Source organism: Pocillopora verrucosa, chromosome 8 (assembly GCF_036669915.1).
Source record: "Pocillopora verrucosa isolate sample1 chromosome 8, ASM3666991v2, whole genome shotgun sequence".
In the NCBI taxonomy this organism is placed as follows: Eukaryota; Metazoa; Cnidaria; class Anthozoa; order Scleractinia; family Pocilloporidae; genus Pocillopora; species Pocillopora verrucosa.
The window spans coordinates 5,582,639-5,607,508 of record NC_089319.1 but is presented as its reverse complement, the minus strand read 5'-3'; the positions used below and the strand labels follow the sequence as shown (position 1 = coordinate 5,607,508).

General features: G+C 35.4%; 2 protein-coding genes across 3 annotated transcripts; one reads left to right on the top strand and one right to left on the bottom strand.

Moving 5' to 3' along the window:
* The first annotated feature begins 531 nt into the window (after positions 1–531).
* Positions 532–21,777, top strand: LOC131797391 (transmembrane protein 94). 2 transcript variants are annotated; one of them, XM_066170613.1, is made up of 36 exons: positions 532–909; positions 2,066–2,125; positions 3,343–3,581; positions 4,536–4,666; positions 4,918–5,096; positions 5,397–5,481; positions 5,992–6,085; positions 6,776–6,881; positions 7,069–7,155; positions 8,016–8,132; positions 8,620–8,736; positions 9,340–9,592; positions 9,926–9,990; positions 10,424–10,489; positions 10,988–11,106; positions 11,456–11,552; positions 11,944–12,049; positions 12,242–12,344; positions 12,467–12,545; positions 12,919–13,004; positions 13,274–13,328; positions 13,989–14,077; positions 14,174–14,231; positions 14,379–14,462; positions 14,848–15,067; positions 15,834–15,955; positions 16,398–16,497; positions 16,664–16,772; positions 16,904–17,052; positions 17,449–17,549; positions 17,768–18,007; positions 18,322–18,473; positions 18,761–18,858; positions 19,566–19,659; positions 20,164–20,331; positions 21,154–21,777. In XM_066170613.1, exons 1-36 carry the CDS (start codon positions 826–828, stop codon positions 21,224–21,226), a joined length of 4,185 nt encoding a protein of 1,394 aa, XP_066026710.1. In that variant the 5' UTR covers positions 532–825; the 3' UTR covers positions 21,227–21,777. The 2 variants fall into 2 exon arrangements, with proteins under 2 accessions (XP_066026710.1, XP_066026709.1); XM_066170612.1 differs by having other exon boundaries at positions 12,916–13,004.
* LOC131797463 (centromere protein M) lies at positions 21,735–24,851 on the bottom strand. Its single transcript, XM_059115090.2, has 6 exons — positions 24,745–24,851; positions 24,557–24,636; positions 24,343–24,441; positions 24,014–24,093; positions 23,364–23,455; positions 21,735–22,546 (listed from the first exon to the last, which is right to left on the bottom strand). The coding sequence occupies exons 1-6, from the start codon at positions 24,814–24,816 to the stop codon at positions 22,397–22,399; spliced, it is 573 nt and encodes a 190-aa protein (XP_058971073.1). The 5' UTR covers positions 24,817–24,851; the 3' UTR covers positions 21,735–22,396.
* Between the last annotated feature and the right edge of the window lie 19 nt (positions 24,852–24,870).

Here is a 24,870-nt window from a genome sequence, read left to right as displayed (position 1 = left end):
AATGAATTTTTGAAACCCTAAAAATGAAAATCTGGAGCTGAGACGTTCACTGTATCAGCAGACAGCAAAAATAAATTCTTACTTGATTCACCTTTTCCACAACAAACCCTCTACTACGGGGTTTTATTTTGAAGCCAAATTCGCTCATTCGCAAGTTTTATTTAGACCCGAACAACACATTTTCACCCAAAGTGTACCCTCAAGTATCGCCCATGGTTACTGCCCGATCAGATTCTTTTTATTGGAAAACTTCCGCAGCTGTTGATATCCCTAAATCCAATTAGTTTGTTTGTTTGATCCTGTACAGACCTCCATTACGAATAACGAATATTAAATGAAAATTCAGTGTTTTTTAAACAGAATTTTTTAATTTGTCAACAAAATAAAATTCGAAGCGCTCACGAGTTCTTCCCGTGCTCTCCCCCGTCCCTCTAGTCTCCCTCGCAGCCGTTTTTTGGATATCACGCAACGTTCCCCCAAAACGTTGGGGGAACGTTGCGTGACATCCAAAAAACGGCTGCGAAAGAGACTACCGTCCCTCCCACCTACATCTGATCTCACTAAGTCGAGTGAAACTGGCACGAAGCTGTTTGGCGGGGACTTTAATCATGGCGTCTTTCGGGTGATAGGGTAGAAGTAAATGATTTGTTCGTTGAAAATATGGCGTTTCTTTAGCGAGTAATTGATTCTTCCCAAGACTATCAGTATTATCAAAAGTCTTACCCCAAACTAATTTTTGAAGACGTGTATTCTCTTGAAATGGTTGGAAAGTTTGTTGATTATGGAGATCAACCCTTAGCTTGAAGGATCATAGCGGCTAGTGGCATGAAAATGAGTGATTACCCTAAAGATTCCTCTGCTGCATCTGAGAAACGACGATCATGGAGCTGGCGGAGACGAGAAGGGCTGGTATGACGCGAATATATTTATTAGCGACTTCATTGTGATATATTACTAATTATAAATATTTGTGTTCTTGAATCAAAGTTATACAGACTTTGTCCAGCGTTCGTTCGTTCTTCGAAAAGTTTAAAATTCAGTCAGCTAGAATTTAAAATCAAGATAAATGTCTAAAAAGAACTTTTGTACGATGTATCTCAATCGAATTTTCCTTTGATTTGCTTATCGTGGCCATCTTTGCCTCCAACTTCCTTTCCAAGGAAAACGGAGAAAGTGCTGTTTGCATTAAAGATCGGAACTTATGACAACCTTTTACTCCTCCTTATCAAGATAGTAGTTAAACGAATGCATCGAGTTGTCCCATCATCTGTATCCAATCAGTTGTATCCTATCAACTTTCAGCTGTATCCTATCAGCCATCAGCTGTATTGAAAATGTCAGAATTTCCAAATTGCTTATTTATTAAAAGCGATAAACTGAATACAAATTAATCAATTTTGATTTAATATGAACACTTGGTATCAATTTTCTTTGATCGATGGGATTGATGGATATTATTAATTGTTATTAATTTTTCTCAGTAATTATTGCAACATGTGTCAATAACTATTTACTATTAATACATTGCAAAGTTGTATAATGATCATATCCTAATAGATATCCCATTGTTAACTAAATATGCAAAATTTCTCTTCTGCATTGTTTTTATCAGTGATCGCGATATATCATAAGTCTCATATTTCACATTGACCAATCTCTTAAACACATCAATATTTGGGATGACATTCCATTTATGGCTGGTCCAAATTTTCCATTTTGAAATAATTAATGTGTAATTTTTTCATTAAATCACTTACTTTGTCCAATTTACCTTTAGTTTTAAAACATCAAAGTTGATTTTATAAAAAAGGTTGTGGTTATTCATAGTGCTGAATAACAATAAAAAGCTAATTTTTTCTTTTGTCTCCTGATATAGTCACATGTGATGTAGATCATGATGTTTCGACTGTATACTGCTCACCTGAAGAAGACTAGCAGTATGCAGTCAAAACGTCACGATCTACATCACATGTGACTACATCGTGAGACAAACAAAAAACTTAGCTTTTTATCAAAGTTGATATCTAACACAAATTAAGTAATTTACGATTCTTTAATTTCTCAGGGAGAGAGTGAAGGTGAAATTGACCTGGATACCTTGGAGATTCTTTGTGAAGTACAAGAAGTAAGTCATGAACAAAACAAATGAAACAATAACGTTATCCACAAGTCATTTACTCTATGGCTAGCATTATAGGACAAAGCATTGGCAAGTCCTAAATTATTGCCTATTGTTAGCCAAATATCACATTTTCTGCACAAGCCTTTGCAGAGACATCTTAGATTTTCAAATCTTCCTACTGTTCATCACGGGAAAAATTGAAATCCTAAAAGAGATCGCGACCGCAAAAAAAGAACTTCCGAAATTTTATCGCATGTGGGCTTTTTTACTTTAATTTTTCATACTGCTGTTGTTTTTAGGTTAGACTTATACTTAACTTTGTATCCTGACCTGTATGTTTTACTTGCGATTGTCTTTTAATTGAAAAGAACTTTGTCATGGTGTTGGACAGCCATCTAACAATTTAGTGAAGAGATATCAAAATGAATTGTGCCTACCGTAATTTGGTATCATATTGTTGCTTATACATTCCTTCAAGTTTTAGCAGAGAATGTAGGCTTTCATTAGTATACGCACAGAAACAAACAGAATTTCCAATAATCATAGCATGATTAAGCTTGAGAGAGCAGAAAAGATATTGGAAGGGTTAATAAAGTGAAACGAGGAAAAACTTGGAACAGTGCTAAGGAAAGAGTATGTTAGTGCATGACTATACAAAAATGGTTCTTGGTAGCTCATAGTGGTAAACCTTTTGATGCTATTGGGTGGAAGACAAAATTTGAAAGTTTTTATATTTTCTAGAAAATTAATTTTGTAGGAGAAAGAATGGTTTAAAGCAGCAAGGGAATATTGTCAGTTTGGGGATGAGAACAAAACACTTAGGCTTTTAAACTTAAGCGTGAACATTTTGCTTGGTAGGCAAGGAATTATCTGATCTCTGTTGCCCTATGGACACCTTAAGAATGTTTCTCCTAGTGGTTCTTAGGGAAGTTGTTACAGGCTTTAACCATTTCACTCCCAATGTCTTAGTGGTAATTCTCTTTACTGTCTGCCATACAATTCTTATGATGTTAGTTGAGAGACTTTGGTATTGGATCAACTAATAATCCCCTTATATAAATTTTTCTTCATCCTTGTCACTTGTTTGCTTGATATTGTATTGATATTGTGAGGAGAAATTCTGTCTTGGTCACTTATGGGAATTAAAATGTTAGAGCAGGTTTCCTTTTGGGGTTATCAGTTGTATAGACAGTACTTTTCATTGCGTTGTTATGTTATAGAAAGCAGAAGAAGGATCACTTGGACTTAGCTCACAAGAGGCGCTGAAAAGACTTTTTGATGCCATCCATGATGAGTTAGCAACTTTTAGAGCAGTGAACCAGTGTACATGGAGAAGTGATCTTTGGAGTACACTGAGCGACAATCATCACTTGCCTATAAGCTTTATCAGTCTTGCATTTCTAGTGTTTGAGTTTCTGGTAATGGTGATGTCATTTGCCATCAGTGATAAAACAAGGAGGTGAGTTTCTAATCTTAACCTTTCATGACAAGGAATGATTGATAAGCAATTTCTCTTAACATATTATCAGTATAAAGAAAGATGTTTTTTGTCTTGTCATGAGCGTGGGACAAAGAAAAAAATCTGAGTCCCCATGAGGAATCAAACCTCAGACCTTCCAACTCTGTGCTTCGATGCTCTACCATTGAGCCACAGAGACTCCACAGTGAGCGAGGTCTATTATGGAGTTCATATTATCAATATGTTGGCAAGCAGACAGGGAATGATGATACAGAAAAATAGCATCAATGGGATTAACCCTCTCTCACTTAAATGGGTGGATGTCTGAAGTCTTCAGGAGCCTCTTTTGTCTAGCCAGCCACTATTTAGAATGTTATTTCCGTGGCTGGTGGATCTCCTCAACTTAGCCATGAGCCCCTATTTCAGACTCTTAGGAAAAAACAAAGGTGTAGTAGATTGGTGTGGGCCTGGAATCAAATGCCACAAAACCCCTGGCCCCAGACAATGCTATCCAACAGATAAATCGCTATTCAGTGGATTAGTGCTAACAAAACATACTGTACTATACACTGGATAGAGATTTATCCAAGGAAATTTACCCTTTGAACAACCAGAGCCTAATGAACAACCCCCACCTGACTTCACAAGAACTCAAAGTTCCAGTGGTACCTGTAATGAAGATAAACCATTCTTGTGGGCTTGCACTCAGGAGATTGCGATTGAATGAGAAATCCTAGTAAATCTGAGGTGTTTAATTAGGTCAAATTGTATGCAGCTGAATAAGAATGTATTAATAGCATTAGACAGTCAGAAGAAGCAATAGGTGTTTTAAGTATACTGAGAGGCTCTAAATTAAAGTGTGTGAAAATCCTCATTGTCTGTTGGATTTAGCAGTTTTTTTCTTGTACTAAGACAGAACACTGATAGTGCTTTCTCTTTTTTTCTTTGCTGTAGCCTTCCACTGATAGAAGGAATCATTGTTCTGTTACTGACAGCTGTTAATTTGATATTGTGTGTACGAGAGGAAAGACTAAGAAGAACAGAGATGATCAGAAGTAGTCAGGAGTTGCTTAACAGCTGCAATGGTGAGAAGCACTCAAATCAAAAGTGGCCAAAAAAAAACCTTAATTTTCAGTGACCTTTAACCTGATTAGCTTGCTATTGTGGACAGTGTTACACTGTACAGAACCCTCTTAACAGATGATAGAAGTTCTGAGCAAAGTCTAATGAGGAAAGGATGGTCATTGCATGAAAGCAAAAATTAAGTAATACATGTTTCTTGTGTATGACAAAGGAGCATATTCATAACAGCTAAATTTGACATCCATCTCCACAGCTTGCTGCAGCTGGATGCCATCTGATTATGTTGATCCCTGCACCCCTCCCTCTCTTTCAATCTCGCTGGCACATGCCTACAGAGACAATGAACTAGTCAGTGTCCCTGTTAACCTCCTTGTTCAGGGCGATGTGGTGGTGCTAGGACCAGGTCATACTGCCCCTGCACAAGTGCAGCAGGTAGGGTTGTTTAGGTCAAGATATTGATCAATAGGGTTCTGTGTTTTTTTTCCTTCTAGTGATGCACAACTAGGTTGCTTTGTGTGGCAAAACATAGGAATGTATGCAAACTTCTAAAGAGGAAACCTGGGTTAGGGTTGTTGAAGCTTATCTTGATTTCGTTAGCATGAAGCAATCAGGATTATTGCTTAATATTGTGTAAAGGCATGCTAGTCCATCACAAAAGGGTGAAACTTTCCTTCTTTATTATGAACTGAATTTAGACAAGACCTAGTAATGTTTTGGCTTCTTTTGTGACAGCTCCCCTCAGAATTTACCAACAGAGGGCCATTATTTGTTCTTGAAGAAGGTCAGGTGTACCATCCTGTTACACAGAGTGGCTCCAGTAAGTCAAAACTTATAACTTCTTTACATTACAGCCTGTATATTGAACAAGGAAAAATGCTATAGTCAGAGTAGATTTACACTCAAATTTCCTTGGCAAGTGCCCTTGCATTAAAAAAAAATTATGCAGTAAATGTAACTTTCTGAGGAACACTTGCTGAAGTAGAGTTCCTCTTTCCCTTTACACCCTAACAGCAGTATGCATATTCTCCATGCTGCTCTCTATGCATTTTCTATGATATTGACTTGAGAATTTGTTAAACAATCAAGAGCTTCTAAAGTTGGTGATCATCTCCTCTTTTCTTATGACCTCTATGTTTGATTCAAGTGTGATATGGTAGGGAGAAATTAGATACTGGTCACCTCTTCGGTCACCTGAGGTTAAAGGATTAAGTTCTTGATAATTTCCTTTTCAAGTGTCTTTGTCGATTCATCTGTATTTCCAGGCCTTCGGTGGAAATGCTTTCCATTATTTTGGCTCAGGTTCTCTGTTCTGTTTGTTATTTTGCAGGTGATGGTAACAGAGGAACTGGTGTACAACCATCTCAGCCTCATCCGCGTGAAAAGTTCCTTGTTACAGGAAGTCCTTTCAAACAAAATCTCAGGTAACTTCTGTGGCAAAAGTGGGGAAGTATTATTGGCTGAATCTTAGATGTGAGATTAGTACAAAGCTTTCAGAAAGTCCCTTAGATGTCAACAGGATATTCATTGTTTGTGATAGTTAAAGGTTTACACACACTTAGAAGCCCACCAGTTCTAGAGCTTGTCATTGTTTTTGTTACCATGAGATGTCTGGGAGCATTATTACCCTCCCTCCCCTGGAAAGGATATTAGTCCCTCACATTTCACCCTATGGCAACTTACCAAGTTTTCTTGTCAGGTTACTGCAACCAATCTTTTCCCCCCCCCCCCCCTTCCTCCCCTAGGTTAACCCTTTAACTCCCATGAGTGACTAAGACAGAATATTTCCTTACATTATCAATACAATAGTAACCAGATAATTGATGATTATAAAGAAAAATATCAATTTGGGGATAACTAGTTTATCCAATACTAAATTCTCTGAACTAACGTTATATGAATTGTATGGTCGACAGTAAGGAGCATTACAAATTTGATCTGGGAGTTAAAGGTCTAGGAGGTGCATAGGGAGAGCTAAGTGTTTTGCCTAAGAGCACAACACCTAAACCTGAATAGGCTTCACCTGCTTCTCTTCATGTGGAGTGCAGCATATTATCTATTAAGCCACCAATTCATGGACTAATACTAAAACTGGATGAATTTTTTTTAAACAGAACAATTCTAAATAATTCTCTGAAGAGGCCAATTAGCATCATTGGAAATGAAATGCATTACATCACAAGTACTATCATAGACAAGAAACTTCTGTTTGCAATTTTGGTAAGTTAGAATGTATGTTGGATTAATTGGCCCTGGGTTAGTTTCTTTTATGTTTGTATTATACCTTACACTTTAAATTGCAATTGGTGGATTCTGAAGGACTCCCTCCCCATAGTAAAAAAACAGCTTTTATAAAGTGTTACTGAATTTGTTACAGATATTTTATTGTTTTTCCTTCTTCTTGTAGGTGTTATCTTTGGCCGTAAATATTTTAAGGACAATTTTTCTTAAAAGTGAATCAGGGCACTGGAGTGAAATGATTCTTTTACTGCAGGTAGGACAAACTCAAACAAACATTTATAAGTCAGATTTAAAAGTATCTTGCCTATGAACAAAACACAAAGACTTGGCTGGGCCCAAATCCGCAACTTTGGTCATAGAGTTCACTACACTAAATACAGAAGGCCACGTCTCCTACACGGAATTATTGGCCCAGAATGATTTTTTTTTCTGGTACTTTATAATATCAGTACCAGAAAAAAAATCACAGTTGCACCATTTAAAGTTCATATCATTTTTAATTGATATTAATATGAATTAATGATGTGAACTTTAAATGGTGTAACTGTTTGATATGATATAACTGATGCCACCAACTAATTGCAAGAAAACACTTGCCTGAGAAAGTTAACTTGGGGTACCAGTGATGTCTCTGTGATCCTGTGTGCATTTAGTTTCCCTCCAAACCCAAAAAAACTTAAAATATCTGTATTCAACAACCACTAATATTACTATAGACTTTCATATGGCTTTTCAAGACAGTATTTACTTTTTGTGTTGTTTTGATTATTTATCTTGTACTTCTTGAGAGGGAACCTAAGTTAAAAGCTTTAAATGGGTTTTTATTAGGTTCCTTGCCATTAAATCTGGTTTTTTTTTTTACCAATTTCAGTAAATTTTTTTAATTCTTTATATAATGATAAATAAAATCAATCATTAAAAAAACTTAAGGCTTCTTGTTTTGCTAAATGGTAATCAAACCTCAAATCAGCAACTTTTTATGAGTAGTTAAAGAGAAGGGAGTGTTTATTTTGTTGGAGGAAAATTGACTTTGGTTTAATATAGCTTGCAGCAATTTTTAAGCTGATCTGGTAATGACAATCATGTGCATATTTCCTGATTTTTTTTTTTCAGGGTTACACCATCTTGCCACTCCTGCCAATTTCTTTTCCGGTTGTATGGATCTGTTTAAATCTTTATGGAACAGCACGAATTCAAGTGTTATTTACACAGTTAAAGGAGAAAGAAGATGTAAGTATTTCAATCTGGTTGAAAAAGGAAAAAAAGTACACCATTGGGGTAGAATGTGGAAGAATTCATGGGTCCCCTTTTAGTAAAGCTGGATAGTTCTCTCCTCTATAGCAAATGATTCGTTTTGTAAAAAAGGGTGTTAACTTGTTCAGGGTGAGAGCAACAGCTAACTTATTCCTCACCAGATAAGGATGCATGCTCTTGTTAGATAATGAGATAATTTTTTGATTTGGTTATACAAATGCAATGCTCAGTTGGAACACAAGGTACAATTTCTGTTTTAAGCTGTTTTAAGTAAGATTGTAAAATTCAAAGGAGAACAATTTGATTTTGGAATTCAGTCTTACGATAAAATGAGAATGGTATCCGGTTTCAAAGAGATTAACTGCTGTGGCTAAATTTGTCATTTTATTTGTAAGAGTCAGATTTCCTAAAAGTTTAACTTCTAATTTTTTTTATAACTACATTTTTATTTGTTTTATGGCAGCCAGCAAATGAAATATCTCTAAAAGAAGTATTGTGTTGCTTTTGGAAGAATTTTTTGGGTGATCCATCCAGTTTGCCAAGGACTACTAGCCTTTTAGAAATCCTTGGAAGTGTTACTGTGAGTACGGTAGATATGTAAGGAGATCATAATGTGGGGTCAATTTAATTTTAATTGATTGTTGTTATTTTGGGCCAAGTTTTTGTCTTCAGAATATTTGTAATGAATGAAAATCCTCTCCAAATAGAAGGAAAAGGAATTGTGTAGAGGTTGGTCGTCAAATCGCATGATGAGCATGCTCATAATTTTTCAGAAGAGGCATTTTTGAACAAAATGTAATGTTTTTTATAGTTTTGCTTTTTACAATTTATCTTACTACTTAATATAGAGAGATAAGACAGTGATGAATTAAGAGCTTCAGAAATTGATGACTACTTAAGTGTAGACTTCGGATTGTCACAGGAATGGAATGAGCAACTTGTAGGAGACGACTAGACAAAACCTATATTTGATGGGATGCTCTTGTTGAAAGTTGTCTGGCTGTTATTTCAAGCCCTGACTTTCAATTCCAGCTACCCGGTTGTGTGATGAATGACTTTATTTTAGAATGTTACATAGACTTGATGTCATCTAGGCTTGTGATCTATTAGTTCAACAAATGATTTCAGTGCAACAGGTGCAGTGACTGTGAGATTCTATTCTCTGGTTTATTGTTAATTCCAGGTGTGGTGCTGTGTTGATAAGGAAGGTATACTGTCCTTACCCAATCCCTGTGCTGAAAAAGTGTTCTTCTTGAAGAGTAAAAAGCACAAGACAAAAGAAGAGTCAGCTGGTCAGGCAAAGGAGAGAAAGGAAAGTGTTTGTACCTGGGAAAGTGAAATAAGCAGAGTTTCATCGAGCCAGGATGGCCAAGAATCCTCTGATGAAGAAGATGATGATGATGTTTCTGCATCTGTTGAGGATTCTGAATCTGTGGGTGAGGTTTAATTCAGTTATTTGTCAAGGATAAGGCAGTACATCTAGGTGAAGGAGGAAACATTTTCAGGTGGATGCAAACCCTGAGGAAAAAGGGGCCTAGATATTTAAGTAGCCTATACTTTTGGAATTTTTCTCTCTTTTTTCGGACGTGAACAAGTGATCACAGCGCCTGAAAAATTTTAAGAACTATGGCTTTGGTCTAGTTTCAGAATCAGTGTGTATATAGAAGGATCAAATTAGAATGATACACATTATATAATGTATGAAAAGGTGTGCAAATTAATATGTCGCAAAGCTTTTGAAACTCACTCAATCTTAATCTGAATTTCAGAAAAAAATCGGAACCACTGTTTGAGAGGACACAGGGAGGTTCTCAACTTGTCTTCTGATCCAGAGGTATGTTTGAGATAGCACCATGTGAAATGTCTTGTATAATGATAGTGAAGGTTGCAATTATAGCTAGATAATGTACAAGGTTGTATTTTTGAGTTACTTTTTTTGTATTAAAAAATAACTCTATGTTAATATGTAGAGTGGTATGTTGCTTTTAATACCTATGTGTGAGTCTATTTCAGATAAATTAAAAGATTTATTTTTTTACTTTCTCCTAAAGTTATTTATTAGTAATTCATTGTTTTGAAAGTTATGCTCTTTTCTTTTTCAAAAATGAAGACATGTGATATAGAATGGGTCCCTCCTAAACCCGCTCAGCCAAGAAAATAACTCTTGCATGCACATGCACCATGTATGCCTGTGTATATTTATTATCAATATCTTCTTGTAAACTACTTTAAAATAAATTGTGTTTCTTGTTCATTCTTTTGTTTAGAGTCAGTTTGGACTGAGATTTGATGACATTAAATGGCAGAATCATATCAACTCTCTCAAACCTTTGGTATAACTAAGTTATTAAATTCTAACTTGCACACAATTAATTTCTTACAATTCAACAAATTTAGCTTGGATGTAACAATTTCATGTATCCGAAAAATATGTACCCCAATGAGATTAAAATTTGCCAGTTATCAGGTTTTTTTTGACATGAGGGAAAGTTGCAGGAATTAAAATTATCACTGACAACCAACCTTTTAAACACTTAGAGTGACCAGGATCTAATTTCTCCTCCCATTAATACTGCTGAATCATACATTAAGATCCTGAAAATAAAGAAAATTATCTCCAACCTGAGAAGCTTTGATCATTAAACCAATTCTCCTTGTCAGAGTATGGAGAATATGGATATTGATGTTAGGGTGAAATTAGTTGAAATGAAAGCCCAGCATCCAGATGTTTTTTTTGGATTAATAAGATTCCTGTCCATCATAAACATTGATATAATTTGATTTTTAGCTGTCCAGTTCATATCAGTAATTTCAATGTTTTCCCCTTTCAGGGTCTAAACATTCTACTTAATTCATGCTGTAAATCTCCTGTGAGATGCTTACGCTTTGCTGATCATACTGGTCTCTTGTCTCTTTCCTACAACTCAGTTCCTTTGCCTTTCTTTAGAAGGTATTGTTATTTTTTTTTTGTTTATCCAGAATGTAGATTTGTTAATTAGTTTTCATGATGTTCTATAAGTCCCCATCATGATCGGCAGAGCTTCCAATGATTTCAAATTGTCATGCATATCAGTAACATGACATCATTGTAATTTATAAGAAAAGAAATATTTGATGACTGTTATTGTTTAACACCCACCTCTGGTAACAGAACTACATGAAATACTCATCTTTCATGATTTACAGAAAATAAGAAATTTAACCTCACATATTAAAAATTGTCTTTACATTAACAACATCATATCTACGTATATTCCTCAATTTTAGCACTAATGGCTTTCTATGGACAATTTTTGTAGATGTCTGTGTCTCCTTGGTAAGGAAATAGGCTTTATGGAACGTGCACTTCAGCTCTTCAGCAAGCAAAAATACATTTTTGCTGTACAGTCTCCTATTGTAAGTAAAACAAAACTTGGTGATATAGCTCAAGGCTGAGCTTTAGTTGAGGTATCAATGTTCTAGAAAGATGTTTTTCATCTTGTCACGAGGGTGGGACAAATACGAAATTCTGAGTCCCAAACCTCAGACCTATAGATTTCTTGCTCCAATGCTCTACCACTGAGCTGCAGAGACTCTCTGGTGAACAAGGCCCATTATTTCCCTCAGTAATTAAACCAGTGAACCTATTTTGCTTTTCTTCATTTTTTTTTTAATTTAGTGCTGTAAAAGTTGCCAAATTCTTTTTTGACCAACTGTGGTTTCTCTTCAGAGAAGAATTTTTAGCTAGTAGCATTATTTAAGGAGGGAATTTTTGTGTTTAATGACATTGTTTTCTCTTACTTTTCAGAATTCCACTTTAAGAGTACCCATTCATTCCCACTCATTCTTATCCATTTCAAAAGAGAGGCCCATTCCTACCATGGTTTGCCTTATCACTAAAGAGAATAACTCTGGTATGTTACAGCATCAGTTGTAATAGAGTGCTTACAATATTAACTAAGAAAGCAACTCAAGTTAAAATTTTGAACTAGAAGACCAGAAGACTAGCTTCCTGCCTTGTGGGTCACATGGGTCACACCACCCTTATCCAGATTCTGATGATATGTAAGTGTTCTGTCACTTAAGTGTCTCAATTCATTCCTAAGGTTCTCTGCAGCTTCTTACCCAGGGATCTGCTGACATTGTCCTAGATGCCTGCACTGATTACTGGGATGGATCAAGTCTTTGTCCAGTCACAGCATTTGAGAGGTAGATTGAAGATTGAATGATGATAAGTGATGAAATAATTGTTTTCCTAAGATCAGTTAATCATAATTACTGGATAGGTATGAGATAATGATATCACAGATGTGTTTTTTTCTTGACCTCAGAAAGAAAGTACTTGACTTTTATCAGAGGAACAGCATGTCAGCATACTGTGTTGCATTTTCTTATCGTCCAGTCACTGAGGTAGGGAGTCATGATAAATTTCAACAGTTCACTTTTATTTTAATTATGGTAAGAAAATAAAATTAATTAAGAGGGAAGTGTTACATGGAAAACATCTTGAACAGAAATTTCAATACTGAAAAACAGTTTGACTAGAACTCTTTCTCAATTTGTGTATGTATATTTTAATGATCTTTAATTTGCTCCATAAATAAGTTTAAATATTTGTTGATGCAAATTGGAAGTAATTAATGATTGTGAGTGCAGACTATAATCAAATGTACTATCATTCCTTGAAAGCATGTAGTCCAGTCCTTTCCATAATCAATGTGAATGTTACCTAGTAGCTCTTTGAAAGCTTCACTCATTAAATTTTCCTAACTTATTGTAGCAGATACCAGATGAAAAGAGCGAAGATGTATATTTAGAGCTTCCCTCTACAACTCAGTGGATTTGTAATGAGAGTGATGAAATGGAAAGGTAAGTTTGTTTGTTTATTCACCAGACTATGATTGTTTTGTAAACAGTGACACACCAGAGTGGTATTCAGTTTGTTTGTTTATTCACCAAACTATGATTGTTTTGTAAACAGTGACGCACCAGAGTGGTATTCTTGAAAAATGGTTGTTTATATTACAATTAAAAGCAAGCTTAGATTGTAAGATGAAGTACTCCAAGTATAGCAAGCAGGACAAAGAGTTCATTTATATACACGATTTACCATTAAATTTCCTATAATTTCTTTTCAGTGCCTCTGAAATTTCAGAGGCGGAATCTGAAAACTCAGACATGGATAGTGCTTTTGTAAGTAGCCTTAACTCTGCTGTATTTATTTCAAACCAGTTAGCTAGCCAAAGATAGCGAAGACTCTGCAGTCTGAATCAATTTACCATACATGTACCTGTACCAGAATTGCTTTTCATACTAGATTAAACCTCTTGTAAATTTGGTAGGGTAGGGGCTAATTTAATTAGGTAGCCTCAAGTTTACATGTGTGAGAGTTTATTAGCATGTGATATCAAATGAAAAAATTAAAATTAGAAGGTAGTTTCATAGATGTTATGTCAACTTCAGGAGAGGGAAATTATTAAACTTGTGACAAAATACATGTGAAATTATTTTCCTAATCCATGAGTGCATCACTTGAACACTTATTCATGCAGCCTCCCATGTGATGTCAGGGAACACTTTTAAGAATTTAAGATGAAACCATATCAACATTTTTATCTTTCAAAAATGCAGAATGTAGCCATTGTGCAATCTGAAACAAAGCATCCATCACTAAGTGATCTGTTGTTGAGTTGTATGAACAAGGTGGAATTGTCTGTTTTCAGAAGGCCTCTTTCAACAACAATTACACTGAAAAAGAGAATGGCACAAGGTGTTGTGATCATGGGTGTCTAGTAAATAAGAAATGGTTTAAAGGTCTCTGAAAATACCTTTATTTCTGTTTATAAACTTTAGAACTGCATTGAGCTCCTTGAAACTGATGTGGAAGCAGCATCTTTGTTGGAAAGAGTTAACATTGCTGAAAATGCAGAGAGCTATCAAAGGTTGGTTTGACTATTCTACACTTCTGTGAGTTTTTCAGCAAATTATCATGTCAATAAACTGTAGTGCTTACAGAAAATTTGTTGATTCATAAACAGAATACTTGGGGGACAAGTTTTCATTGGAGTGGTGACATTACAGTTTCAAGCCAAGAAGGTTTGCAATGACATTGTCATTTTTGCTCAAAAGATTATGAAGTGAATGAAATTATTTTAAGCAATAATTCTAGATTTGGTTATGGCGCATATCATTTGCCTTCCACTCTTTTTACTAAATTTAAACTTTTTTATACTTCTTTTGTAGGATATTCTTCCCCTCATCGAAGACCTAGACAATGCTGGAATCCGGTTCGTTTATTTTTCAGCCGAAAATGAATTAAGAAGCAGGGTATGGAATTTTGTATTGGTTGCATTGAAACATTTATTTTCACATGCATTTGACAAAAAGTGCATTGCTGCCTTAGAGCTGAGAGTCTTTCTATTCTTCTAGCAAATCAGGTAGGTTGGAACAATGATCAGGAATTGCAAAGAGCCAAGAGCACTTGCATCCCTTTGTATCCTGGGTTTGATTCTCAAACGTGGCTGCTGGGATAAATTTGCTATTGGTTTGTTTTCATCTCTTAAGGTTTTTCTCCATGTTACTCAAGCTTGAAGTGATGCATGGAGAGCCCTTAAAATGATGTGCAAGTGCTGAATCCAATTGAATTTGAATTTAATTGTATATTTCATCTACTTGTGGGCAAGTTTCTTAAAATCTGAGTGATTTCTTCTAGGTATTTGCAGAGAGGATGGGCCTTGAAACTGGATGGAACTGTCACATCTCTCTCAGAGAGGGTGGCCATCTCTTTGATGACCGTGGAAGCAGTGCAACAGTGTCAGACAGGAATACTGAGAGTCTTTATGACATCCAGGATGATGCAAATGTTTCTGGGCAGGATGGTGATGAGAAACATGTCAGTTGGAAAGGGGTCCACACTGAATCTGCTGAAAAAAGTAATGGGACAAAATGTTTTTTTGTAAGTTGGGGGGGGGGGGGGGGGAAGATGGGTAATGATAATTATTCTGAATAACAATCAATAATAATAATTGTTACAAGGTCTGAAATATTGAAACAAAATGTAGCTGTTAACTTTTGTGCTCTTTGCCAGCTACATTAGTGATGTTTGTTTGTCACTAATCAACAAGTGGTCATAAATGGCTGGTCTATTTAACATTAAATGTCGACACCTGATGTGAATAGCTTCCTTAATTTTCTTTTGATGTCCATGGGCTCTTCATCAAGGATTTTGAACCATTTCCAGTCTATCTTGTGATTGGCTCCTGGACTGCAGAAGCTTGTTGTAGATGTTATTTGCTTCCAAGAAGAAAGTTTATGTCAAGTCAGTCCTGGTTATTGAGGTGCTACTGATCGATCAAGGAATCAATTTAAAAGCATTGAAGTTACCCTCTGTATCCAAGCCAGATCAAGGGTCTTGAAAATAATTGAGTGACATAACTTAACAATCATGAGAGCAACTTTCCACCATCCAATTCAGTCATGTGCCTCAGTCTGTAATGTGGTCAAGGTCACCCTGATCATAACCAGATGTTATCTATCCATCTCTCTCTCTCTCCCTTTTTTGCCTTTCTGCCTTCCTTTCTTCCTGCCTTAAACAACCATGTTTTCTAGGCCAGCTAAAGTGGGACATGAAGAGACACCTTTGTTGTGTTAAGCATGGGGTAATTGGAGTTGATTTTATGTTCTTGCTTGTTCTTATAGTCTCAAATAAAGTTGAAGCCATTGAAATGGACCCTCTATTAGAAAGTCAAAGTGATGGTGGCACTTTACTGGGCAGCAGTCAGATATCAGCACCTGAGGATTATTGGTTTTTTTCTAACAGGGTAACACTTCAAACAATGTAAAATTTTTGTTTGTTTGTTTTTAAACAGTAATAAGAGTTTACAGATCTTGAACTATTGTGTTAGTACAGAATTTAAAATTAAAGATCACATTTGCGGTTTCATTGTGGTACTGCATAGTATTACTGGTACTTAGAAGTTATCCATTTCATTTTTGTTTTCTAGCTATGTAAAATTTGTAATGATAGCAGGCAATATTTGTCACTAATTTGTTTCTCTTGGGAAAGATCAAACATTTAAATTTGACCCCTTCTCCACTGACTGAATCTTCAACTGTCCCTTCCCATTACATACTAGATAAACAGTTTTGTTTATCAAACTAACCATATCATTGTATTGTTTGATTAATTTAATAGCAAATTTCTCACTTCTCTCTTTTATAACTTGCAGTTATTTTAATTTATTTTTTGCTTCTCAATGTCAGGCTAAACTTCCCAGAGGGATCCAAAACATCAGGCCTCATCTGGAGAGTGTTGATAATGTTCCTCTTCTTGTTCCCCTCTTTACTGATTGTACTCCATCAGGTAAAGGCAGGCACTTTTTGACGGTGGTGAAAGAGCTTACTTCCACCTTGTTGGAGGAAACGCTTAAATTGTGGACCAAATTTTGTGTTTTGTTTTGTTGTTGTGGTTTTAGCAATCAATTGCTTCTCAGCATTTGTTGAAATTTGATACTTCTATTTATTGACAGCTGTTAAGGAGATGATTGCGATAATGCAAGATTATGGAGAGGTGGTCTGTTGTGTAGGAAGTTCATTTAATTCTGCTAATCCTGCCATATTTATTCAGGCAGATATAGGGTAAGTTTTATGTCTTAAAAATTCTTACAGTTGACTGAATTAGCTTGTTCACCAAGTTTACTTTTTCTTGAGTAAATGTAATCAGACTGGAAAAAAAAGACCTTAAATGGCATTTCATTTCATTTTTTTAGCATTGCAGTGGAACCCCTCTTTCCCCAACTGTGTTTGAAAGGTTTGCCAAAAGACTTCAGATCAGGAACACCACAGCTTGGACAAGAAAATGCCAGAGAAAAACTACGTAGAAGGTTTAGCGACGAACAATCCATTGAGGTTGAAAATGGTGAGCAAAGTAGTTTGAAGGCAGCTAATTCAATCATGACAATGTGAGTCTGTTGTAAATTGCTGAGTAAAATCTCTGTCTGAAATTTTACACTTTGGTCTAATAATCATTTCTTTCAAAATCAGCTGATTTGGTACCAGTAGTTATATGTTTATGTAAACACCAGCATGTATGCAGGAATATCTGGGGGGGGGGGGGGTAGTGGGTGGGGGAAGGAAGGGTTAGTCTTAAAACAGTAATAAAACAGCTTTGGTAGTTTTATGAAATTGTCACTGACAGAGACTTTCTCCAGGACAACTTCAGAAATCCCTCTTTCCCCCACCCCCTGTCCTGTGATGGACTATTTAATATGTTTAAAATACCCTCTGATATTTAACATTTTGGTTTGTTCCCCAGAGCTGTCCCCACTTGAACTGAGTGCTTTCCTAAATGCCTTACCATGTTCCTTGGCATTCCACAGAGATGCAAGTTTTAAATTTTTGAATTTGATTAAAGAGGTGAGGTCTGGACTAAAAAATGAAGGGCTTGAAGTTTAACTCCCTTTTTTCTTTTCGTTTAGTTTTTTTTTTTTTTTTTGACAAGCTATGCACAAAAAACACCACATCACTTACTGCTTTCCTTGCAATTATTTTGATCTGAAAGAAACAAAAAGAACCTTTCTTTTTTAGAGAAATGAAAGCAAAGTAATGAATACCTTTCTACTCTTTTTTCTCAGGCACGTCGTATTTGCTTTGGACTCAAAAACTGTTTCTCCTTCATGCTATCATGTCAGTTAGTCCTTTCTGCCATGATGCTTCTGTCATCATGTGTTCTCCTTCCACCTCCCCTGACAGGGCTTCATCTCCTATGGTTGTCATGCCTTATAGTACCCCTGCTGAGTCTGTCATTAATTGGCTCCCCATCTGATCCAAATCTTATGACAATGATGACAGGAAAAAATGACAAAAACTTTAAGGTAACTTTTAATTACAGTTGATTGCTTAGTGTTTTAGTGTGTAGAGTAAGGTTGTGATATCTCAGATAGTGAGGAGTTTTGTTGTCTTAATTCTGCATTGAATGCATGACTTTTTCAGCTAACCATTAACATTGAATGTAAGGATTGAAAAATTTTGCTGCTAGTGAATTCTGCTCCCCCTCACCCCTGTGCAGTATTGATCAAACAATTTTTGTGACAAAAATTGTGTTTTTCAGTAAAATTTTAAGTTACTTTTTTTATTTGTTCAATTTTCCTACAGCTGAATATTGAAAATTATTTTTTTTCCTTTGTAGGAGATTACCCATACAGTGTGTTTTTTCTTCAGTGTTTGTTTCTTTCCTTCACTTTGTATCTGCTGCCTTATACTGTTCCCTTTAAATCTTCGTGGAATTTGCTTCTCTCTGAACAAGAAATCTTCTAACTGTCACTACCTGCTTGGATTTAGGTAAAGTCACCTTGTTTACTCACTTTTGGCTGAATCACACTCAAACCAGCTGTACAGTCATGTAAAATCCATTGGTTTGCTTAGAATGTTAATCAGATTGTTCCAATTATTTCAATTTTTTTTCTACCAATCATGGAATGTTCTTCTTACCAAAAAATTATTATGCAATTTTCTGAAAAGGTATAATTGAAGTAACAGGTGTTAAAGTACAATTCAAATTTCCACAGAGAGAGTTGATAATTTTTTTCCTGTTTGACCTTTTTTACTTCTTTTTCCCACTTGAATAGGAACACTACAGAACTGTGGAATGGCCTGGGGGAAAGTCATATTCAAGCATTAGCCATGGCTCAGGACATCAATGTATTTTTTCTAGTTTTAATTTTTGGTAGGTTTTCAGGAACATATATAGACCAAGTATAAGGTACAAATCAGATCATGTGGAAGCACCTTCCAAAATCTTACTGCAATCATAATAACCTACAGTTGCCATATTTAATTCTACTTTCTCATATATTTTATCAGTTGAAAACATAGGGTGAAGCATAGTTACCCTCGTGTGAAACTCAAAAAGTCATGAACACCCCATATAAAGAGTGTTATTTTATTTCAAGGAAAAACTCAAACTAAACAGCAAAAGCAATGCTAAAAAATTTTTGTGGTTTTGAGGGTTTGTTCCCATGTCTTAAACTTTATTGTGACTGGTTAGTGAAAAATTGAGCTGCCAAAATCAAAGAAGAGGTGTCCTCAGTTTTCAGAGTTTCACTGTTAATAGTATTTGACACTAATTTTTTTCCTAAAAGATATGTATGTAATTCTCCCTGATTTAGCAGTTTAATCACTCTAGAATAGTTTGAAAGGCATCATCAAAATAGTTTGCCAACTAAAGCTCTTATGGAACATTGTTCTTGGCTGTTGGAATGCATTCTAACTCAAATGAATTGAATTTATAACTTCACCATGCTAGATTTGTACTTGGAAGGTGGCATCAGCTTGCTTTCCCACACAAAGTAACAAGCCTAGATTGTCAATTGTAAGGTCTTACCTTTGTTAGTCTTTAGTACTTTGACAATATTATTTGTATGTCTCCATTAGTGTTCATGTCTTCAAGTTACGTACATCGTCTTCATTTGCTGTGGAGGAAATCACCATTTATGAATAGGTCATGGATTATTTCCGCTGTGGTTATGTACGTCCTTCAAGTTTTTGTATTAGTTTTATCAAATATTTGTGCTGTCTTAGAGTAGTGTGTGAACAATAACCAATGAGGCATTCATCACAATGAACAAAATCTGATCTTATTGTTATAACTTACACAAATTGACTATTTGTGATAAAAACTACCCATTATGACATGGTGGGAGATCAGTCAAAAGGGGGGGATTGGATGTGAAGCCTATTCTTGAGTAGAAAATTGGTAAAAAACACTTCCCTATTAGGCAGAAAGTTTGTCATTTAAAGTCAGGGTTTCTTAAGTGTGCATGACAGTCTCAAACACAATATTTTTGACAAGAAACTCTGAATGGAGTATTCCACAAACTGTATGTTATTTTTTTCAGCCATTCAAAAGTATTTGTAAGTTAATCTTTGGGATCTCAAAAAAAATTTTTAATTGGGCAGATAAAAAGTACATGGTTTCAGAGGGATACTTCACCTTTGAATGAATCTCAGGCTTGTGTTTTTTGACCAACAGTTTAATACTCCAGGTAATCTACTTTACATTGTCCCAAGTTGGATGGAGTCGACATGCCCCCTTGGTGTTTCACCTGACTGATGTTCCAGTGCCATCAATGATCATCATCTTTCTTTGGCCAATTGTAGCTCTAGCAATTTGTGAGCTATTCAAGAGGCGATACATTAAGTAAGACCTTTTTCTATGTCTTCATGGCAGCATCCAAATTAATTTTTGTGCAGTTTTAAAAAATATTGTTTGTTGGGATGAGGGACTATTGGTTGTGTGTCTCAAAGTGTTCTGATACAAAAACAGTTTTTTTCTAATATTGCCTGATAATGACAAGAAATAAGCACTCGTTACCTCTCTATTCTTAAATCTACTTAACAAAGATGAAGAAACACACCTTTTTTTATTGTGAATTCTTTTATTCACCGACATCTGCTAACATGACTATCCAGTACAATAATTGACCAAGTGTGACATCAAGATGGCTGGATATTTTTTTACTTTTTATGGACCGTGGTAAAGTCGAGTCATCATAATGCAAAAGTATAACAAGGCTAATATCCAGCTATCTTGATTGAACAAGCTTGGTCAGTAAAGGATTTATATATAGCCTATAGGCACTACCAACTTTATGTTAACCCTGTAACTCCCAAGATCTCATTACTAATTCTCCTTACTGTCTGCCATACAGTTCTTGTGATGTTAGTTTAAAGAATTTGGTATTGGATCTACTTATAATCCCCTTATTGATATTTTCTTTATTCTCATCACTTGTCTGCTTGATATTGTATTGATATTGTAAGGAGATATTCTGTCTTGGTCACTCATGGGAGTTAAAGGGTTAATAACATGTGATGGTTAGAATTTAGAATTAACTTTAGCATCTCCAGCTCAGTCTTCCTGTGAGGATGCTACAGTCACTAGGATGGTGGTGCTTTACCCTTTTTTAGATATTTTGAATCTGATTTCATATGCCATATTTTTCTCTTTTTGTCTTTACAGGGAAAGTGTCCGGTTTCAGAGGAGAGCCAAATTAAAGTTTGGTACAAAGTTAGGAATGAATTCACCATTCTGATTTATTGTTTTTTCTAACTCTGACTAGATGGGAATTCAGAAAATTTAAGAGGGGGGCCAAAAAAATTTGGGTGAGAGTACAACCTCACTCCTTTCTTAAAATACATGACCTTCCCTCTGGAAAGATAGTGATGCAGGTTGCAAGTATGAATAAACAAGTTAAAAATAAAAATGCAAGAAAAAATGGGCAAGCTAAATCCACTCACTAGCATTCCTTTAAGTCTACTCAGCAAAGCTGTTGTAAGACTCCCAGCCAAAATCATAAAAAGCTGATAAATAACATCTGTAAATTGCAGCATAAAAACTCCAAATTTACCTCTCAAATAATGGAATGATGGTTTTACCTTCTACTTGCTTGTGAATTTTCTTTTATTTTGGAAAATCACTTACCTCCACCATGATGCCATCTAAAAAAATATTTCAATTTATGTTCAACCCTCTCAAAACCATGAAACAGTAACAGAAATATTGTGAATTTTGTACAGTTTATACCTTGCTCTATTGCTGTATTATCTCTTTCAATTTTTAAGTAATATATTTTTAGGTAGCAATGTTGTATAAAGTTGAAAAAAATTAGAATAAAAAATTGTTATTTACCAAGACGTGATATTTATTCGAGGTGTACATTTTCTTATGAGGAATATGTTAAAAGTGGATATAGAATACCATGTAATACATTGTAGCTTCTAAAGCAATAGGGTTTACTTTCACCACTTTTAGCTTGCCTCAAACATGTTTTTTTGCAATTTAATGGTGGATAGAAGGAAATTTAATAACTTACTGGTATTGCTCAAGCCAATTTTATTGTGAACAGATTGATTTAAAGTAAGGCAAAACCCCAACAAAAGAGACAGTGGTGTCAGGTCTTACAGGGTTCAGTTGACCACTAGAAACTGGCTTTAGTTGAAACCTCTGAAAATAGCTATCATTGTTGCCTGTAAATCAGTTTCATGCTCACTTCTATTGGATTGTTTTTTCCCTCAGAAGGCAATGACACACCATTAAATAAAGTTTCTTGTGTTAAATTTTTCTGAATTTCACAATAAAGCAGAGCAGACAGTATATGTAGCCTGCATTTCTAATCTATTTCAGTCTTACAGGCATTTAGCTACAGTCAGCTGGAAGTTGGTGAACAACACGTCAGTTTTTTTTTCCTTTTTTTTTGGCAAAATTACTCCATTGTGTCATTTAGTTCATCCTCAAACACAAATGATTTCCTTGTTGTGTCCAGTAATAATGTTGTTACATCAGCAGAAAATCCACATGATACTTCAAGAAGGTGAAGAAGTTTTCTTGACAAGAATTTCCTGTCTTCCTCTTTCTGCATTTGGAGGGAAAAATAAAAGGTGATGTTTGAAGGTAAGGTAGTCCTTAAAAATATTGTTCTCAAGGACTGATACTTTGACAGTGAAATAATCATGATCAGAGTCATATGACTATAAAATTTTCTTCTAATGGACTTAAATATCAATCAGAAAATGAGCAACAGAGCTTTAACCCTCAAACTCCCTCGAATGACCATGACAGAATTTCTCCTTACAATACAATATCAAGTAGAAAAGTGATAAGAATAAAGAAAATTTAAATTAGGGGATAATTACTTGATCTAATACCAAATTCTCCAAACTAACTTAAGAATTTAAAGGTAGACAGAAATCGAGAAAGAAATTGAGATCTTGGGAGTGAAAGGGTTAAATCAAGAAACATTTTCAAAACAAAAAGTGACAAAAATGTCACTGACAAGGAGAATTCGCTTAACAATCAATGCTTTTAATGTTGGCAATCATAATTCTTTTATTCTCATGGTCTTAATGAATGATTCAGCTGTATTATTGTAAGGAGAAATCACACCCTAGTCACTATTAGGTTTAAAGAGTTAATTGAGGTTTCCTTACTGGTTCTTCAAATAGCACATTTACATCAACTTTTCTCAAAGTTTTTGGTTTGCAGGCTACCTACTCTGGAGTTGATGAACGCATACTCGATGGCTTGGGCAGATGAATAATTTTCGACTCACTTTCAATTAATCATTTTATGTGGTTTAAAAGATATTGTTTTACATATAGCATGCACAAATAATTTTCATCTGTTTGCATCCCAGTGTGCTGTGTTATTAATAATTCCTTTTTAACGCTCACCTCCATGTCAGCACAAATTAAAGGTGAGTCATAACTGTCTGCAAGACTTGTTACCTCCTGGATACTGAATGCATGCAAGGCTTCATTTTTAGCTGAAAAGCAAGAAGTTATCAGAGATGCTGGAGATCTTCAATTCTGCACCATGTCTTTACCCCACCTCCATCCCCACCCCCACATTTGCTGAAGTTACAAATTATAAAAGACCTGTGCAAAATTGTTTAAAAAGTTACAAAAATGCAACCACCAATCAATAAAAGTTTTATTCCCAGTAATGTGCTGATCAATTTGAAGCTTCAACATCCTCCCTTCAGGGAAACCCATAGTTATTTGTCTGTTATCCATGCCTGGGGGGTAGAGAATTTGAACCTTGCCTGACTGGGGTAGGCAATTTGAAGCAGATTTGGCAAGTCTTCCCAGCTGAATAGATGTGTTTTTACTTTTGATATGGGGATGTTTTAAGGTAAAAAAATTCACTTTCACAAGCAGAAAGTAGATGGCTTAGGAGAAAGGGTTGACAAGAATTAGTCAGGGTTGCTGATCTTGCCTTTCACAAAAAAATTTGTGAAGATTCTTATTAATCAATGCATAAGCTAAGTAATGCCTGCTTGTTTTTTGCCTTAAACAGAAGTTCTTGGTAAATATAAGCTTACCTTGTGTCACAACAAAGCAACAGTGTCCCAGGAAGTAATCAATGTCTAGATGCTTCACGGATGATCTTATTGTCTCCAAGCTTATGGAGAAGAAACAAATCATTGTTTTATAAATTAGGCTCAGAGTTGCTTGAAAATCTAAGAGAAAACAGAACTGATCTGAGCTAGTTTTAAAAAGTTAGAAAGATTCGGATATAATCCCATAATTATTCTTAGTCTTATTTTCGCCATCGTTTTTATTTATCAAATAACTGCGCGTAAGAAGTAATACTAAGGACTAATACGGAAATCGTGCCAAATGAGTAAGAAGGAATTTCTCTCATAATTACCTCAGAGTATTAGTTAGATCAATAAACAGCACAACGAAATCGATTCTGGGTCTTTTATTTTCAGCATCCTCAGGCAAAGGAAGACTTGTTGCAACTCGACTGTGAAACAAAATTACTACTCTATTACTTTTTTTCGCATGTAAAGGATACACACCAGTTAATTAATTCACAGAAATTTTTCTTGAGCAAGAAGAGAAGGAAAGACTCAACCTACATCTGAACCGAGAAATCCGCATGAATACCAAGCATAGATCTTGCTAATCGGTGCTTTCCGACACCCTTCACCCCAACAAACTGTATGTAAAAATTCGAAAAGAGCATGTTCATTTTCTAATTGAACGTTTAAAAGCATACGAAAGCAGGGAAGTAAAAATAGATTCAAGTAAGATCCATATAGCTTACCAAAACAGTCGCTTGATTCCTGTCTGGGAGCTTTGTAAACCGGGAAAGTATGTTTACGTTTAAATCCGCCATTTTGATTTGAGTTTCGCGCCCCAGAGGTAGAGAAACTGGGAACGACCGTCCTAC

Excerpts from the sequence above, each read along its gene's own strand:
- LOC131797391 (XM_066170612.1), top strand. The coding sequence starts at position 826 with ATGAAAATGAGTGATTACCCTAAAGATTCCTCTGCTGCATCTGAGAAA. Across the intron at positions 14,463-14,847 it reads AAAATGAATTAAGAAGCAGG|GTATTTGCAGAGAGGATGGG; the intron begins GTATGGAATTTT and ends GATTTCTTCTAG. Across the intron at positions 15,068-15,833 it reads CACTGAATCTGCTGAAAAAA|TCTCAAATAAAGTTGAAGCC; the intron begins GTAATGGGACAA and ends TTGTTCTTATAG.
- LOC131797463 (XM_059115090.2), bottom strand. The coding sequence starts at position 24,816 with ATGGCGGATTTAAACGTAAACATACTTTCCCGGTTTACAAAGCTCCCA. Across the intron at positions 24,442-24,556 it reads GCGGATTTCTCGGTTCAGAT|TCGAGTTGCAACAAGTCTTC; the intron begins GTAGGTTGAGTC and ends TTTGTTTCACAG. Across the intron at positions 24,094-24,342 it reads GATCTAACTAATACTCTGAG|CTTGGAGACAATAAGATCAT; the intron begins GTAATTATGAGA and ends CTTCTCCATAAG.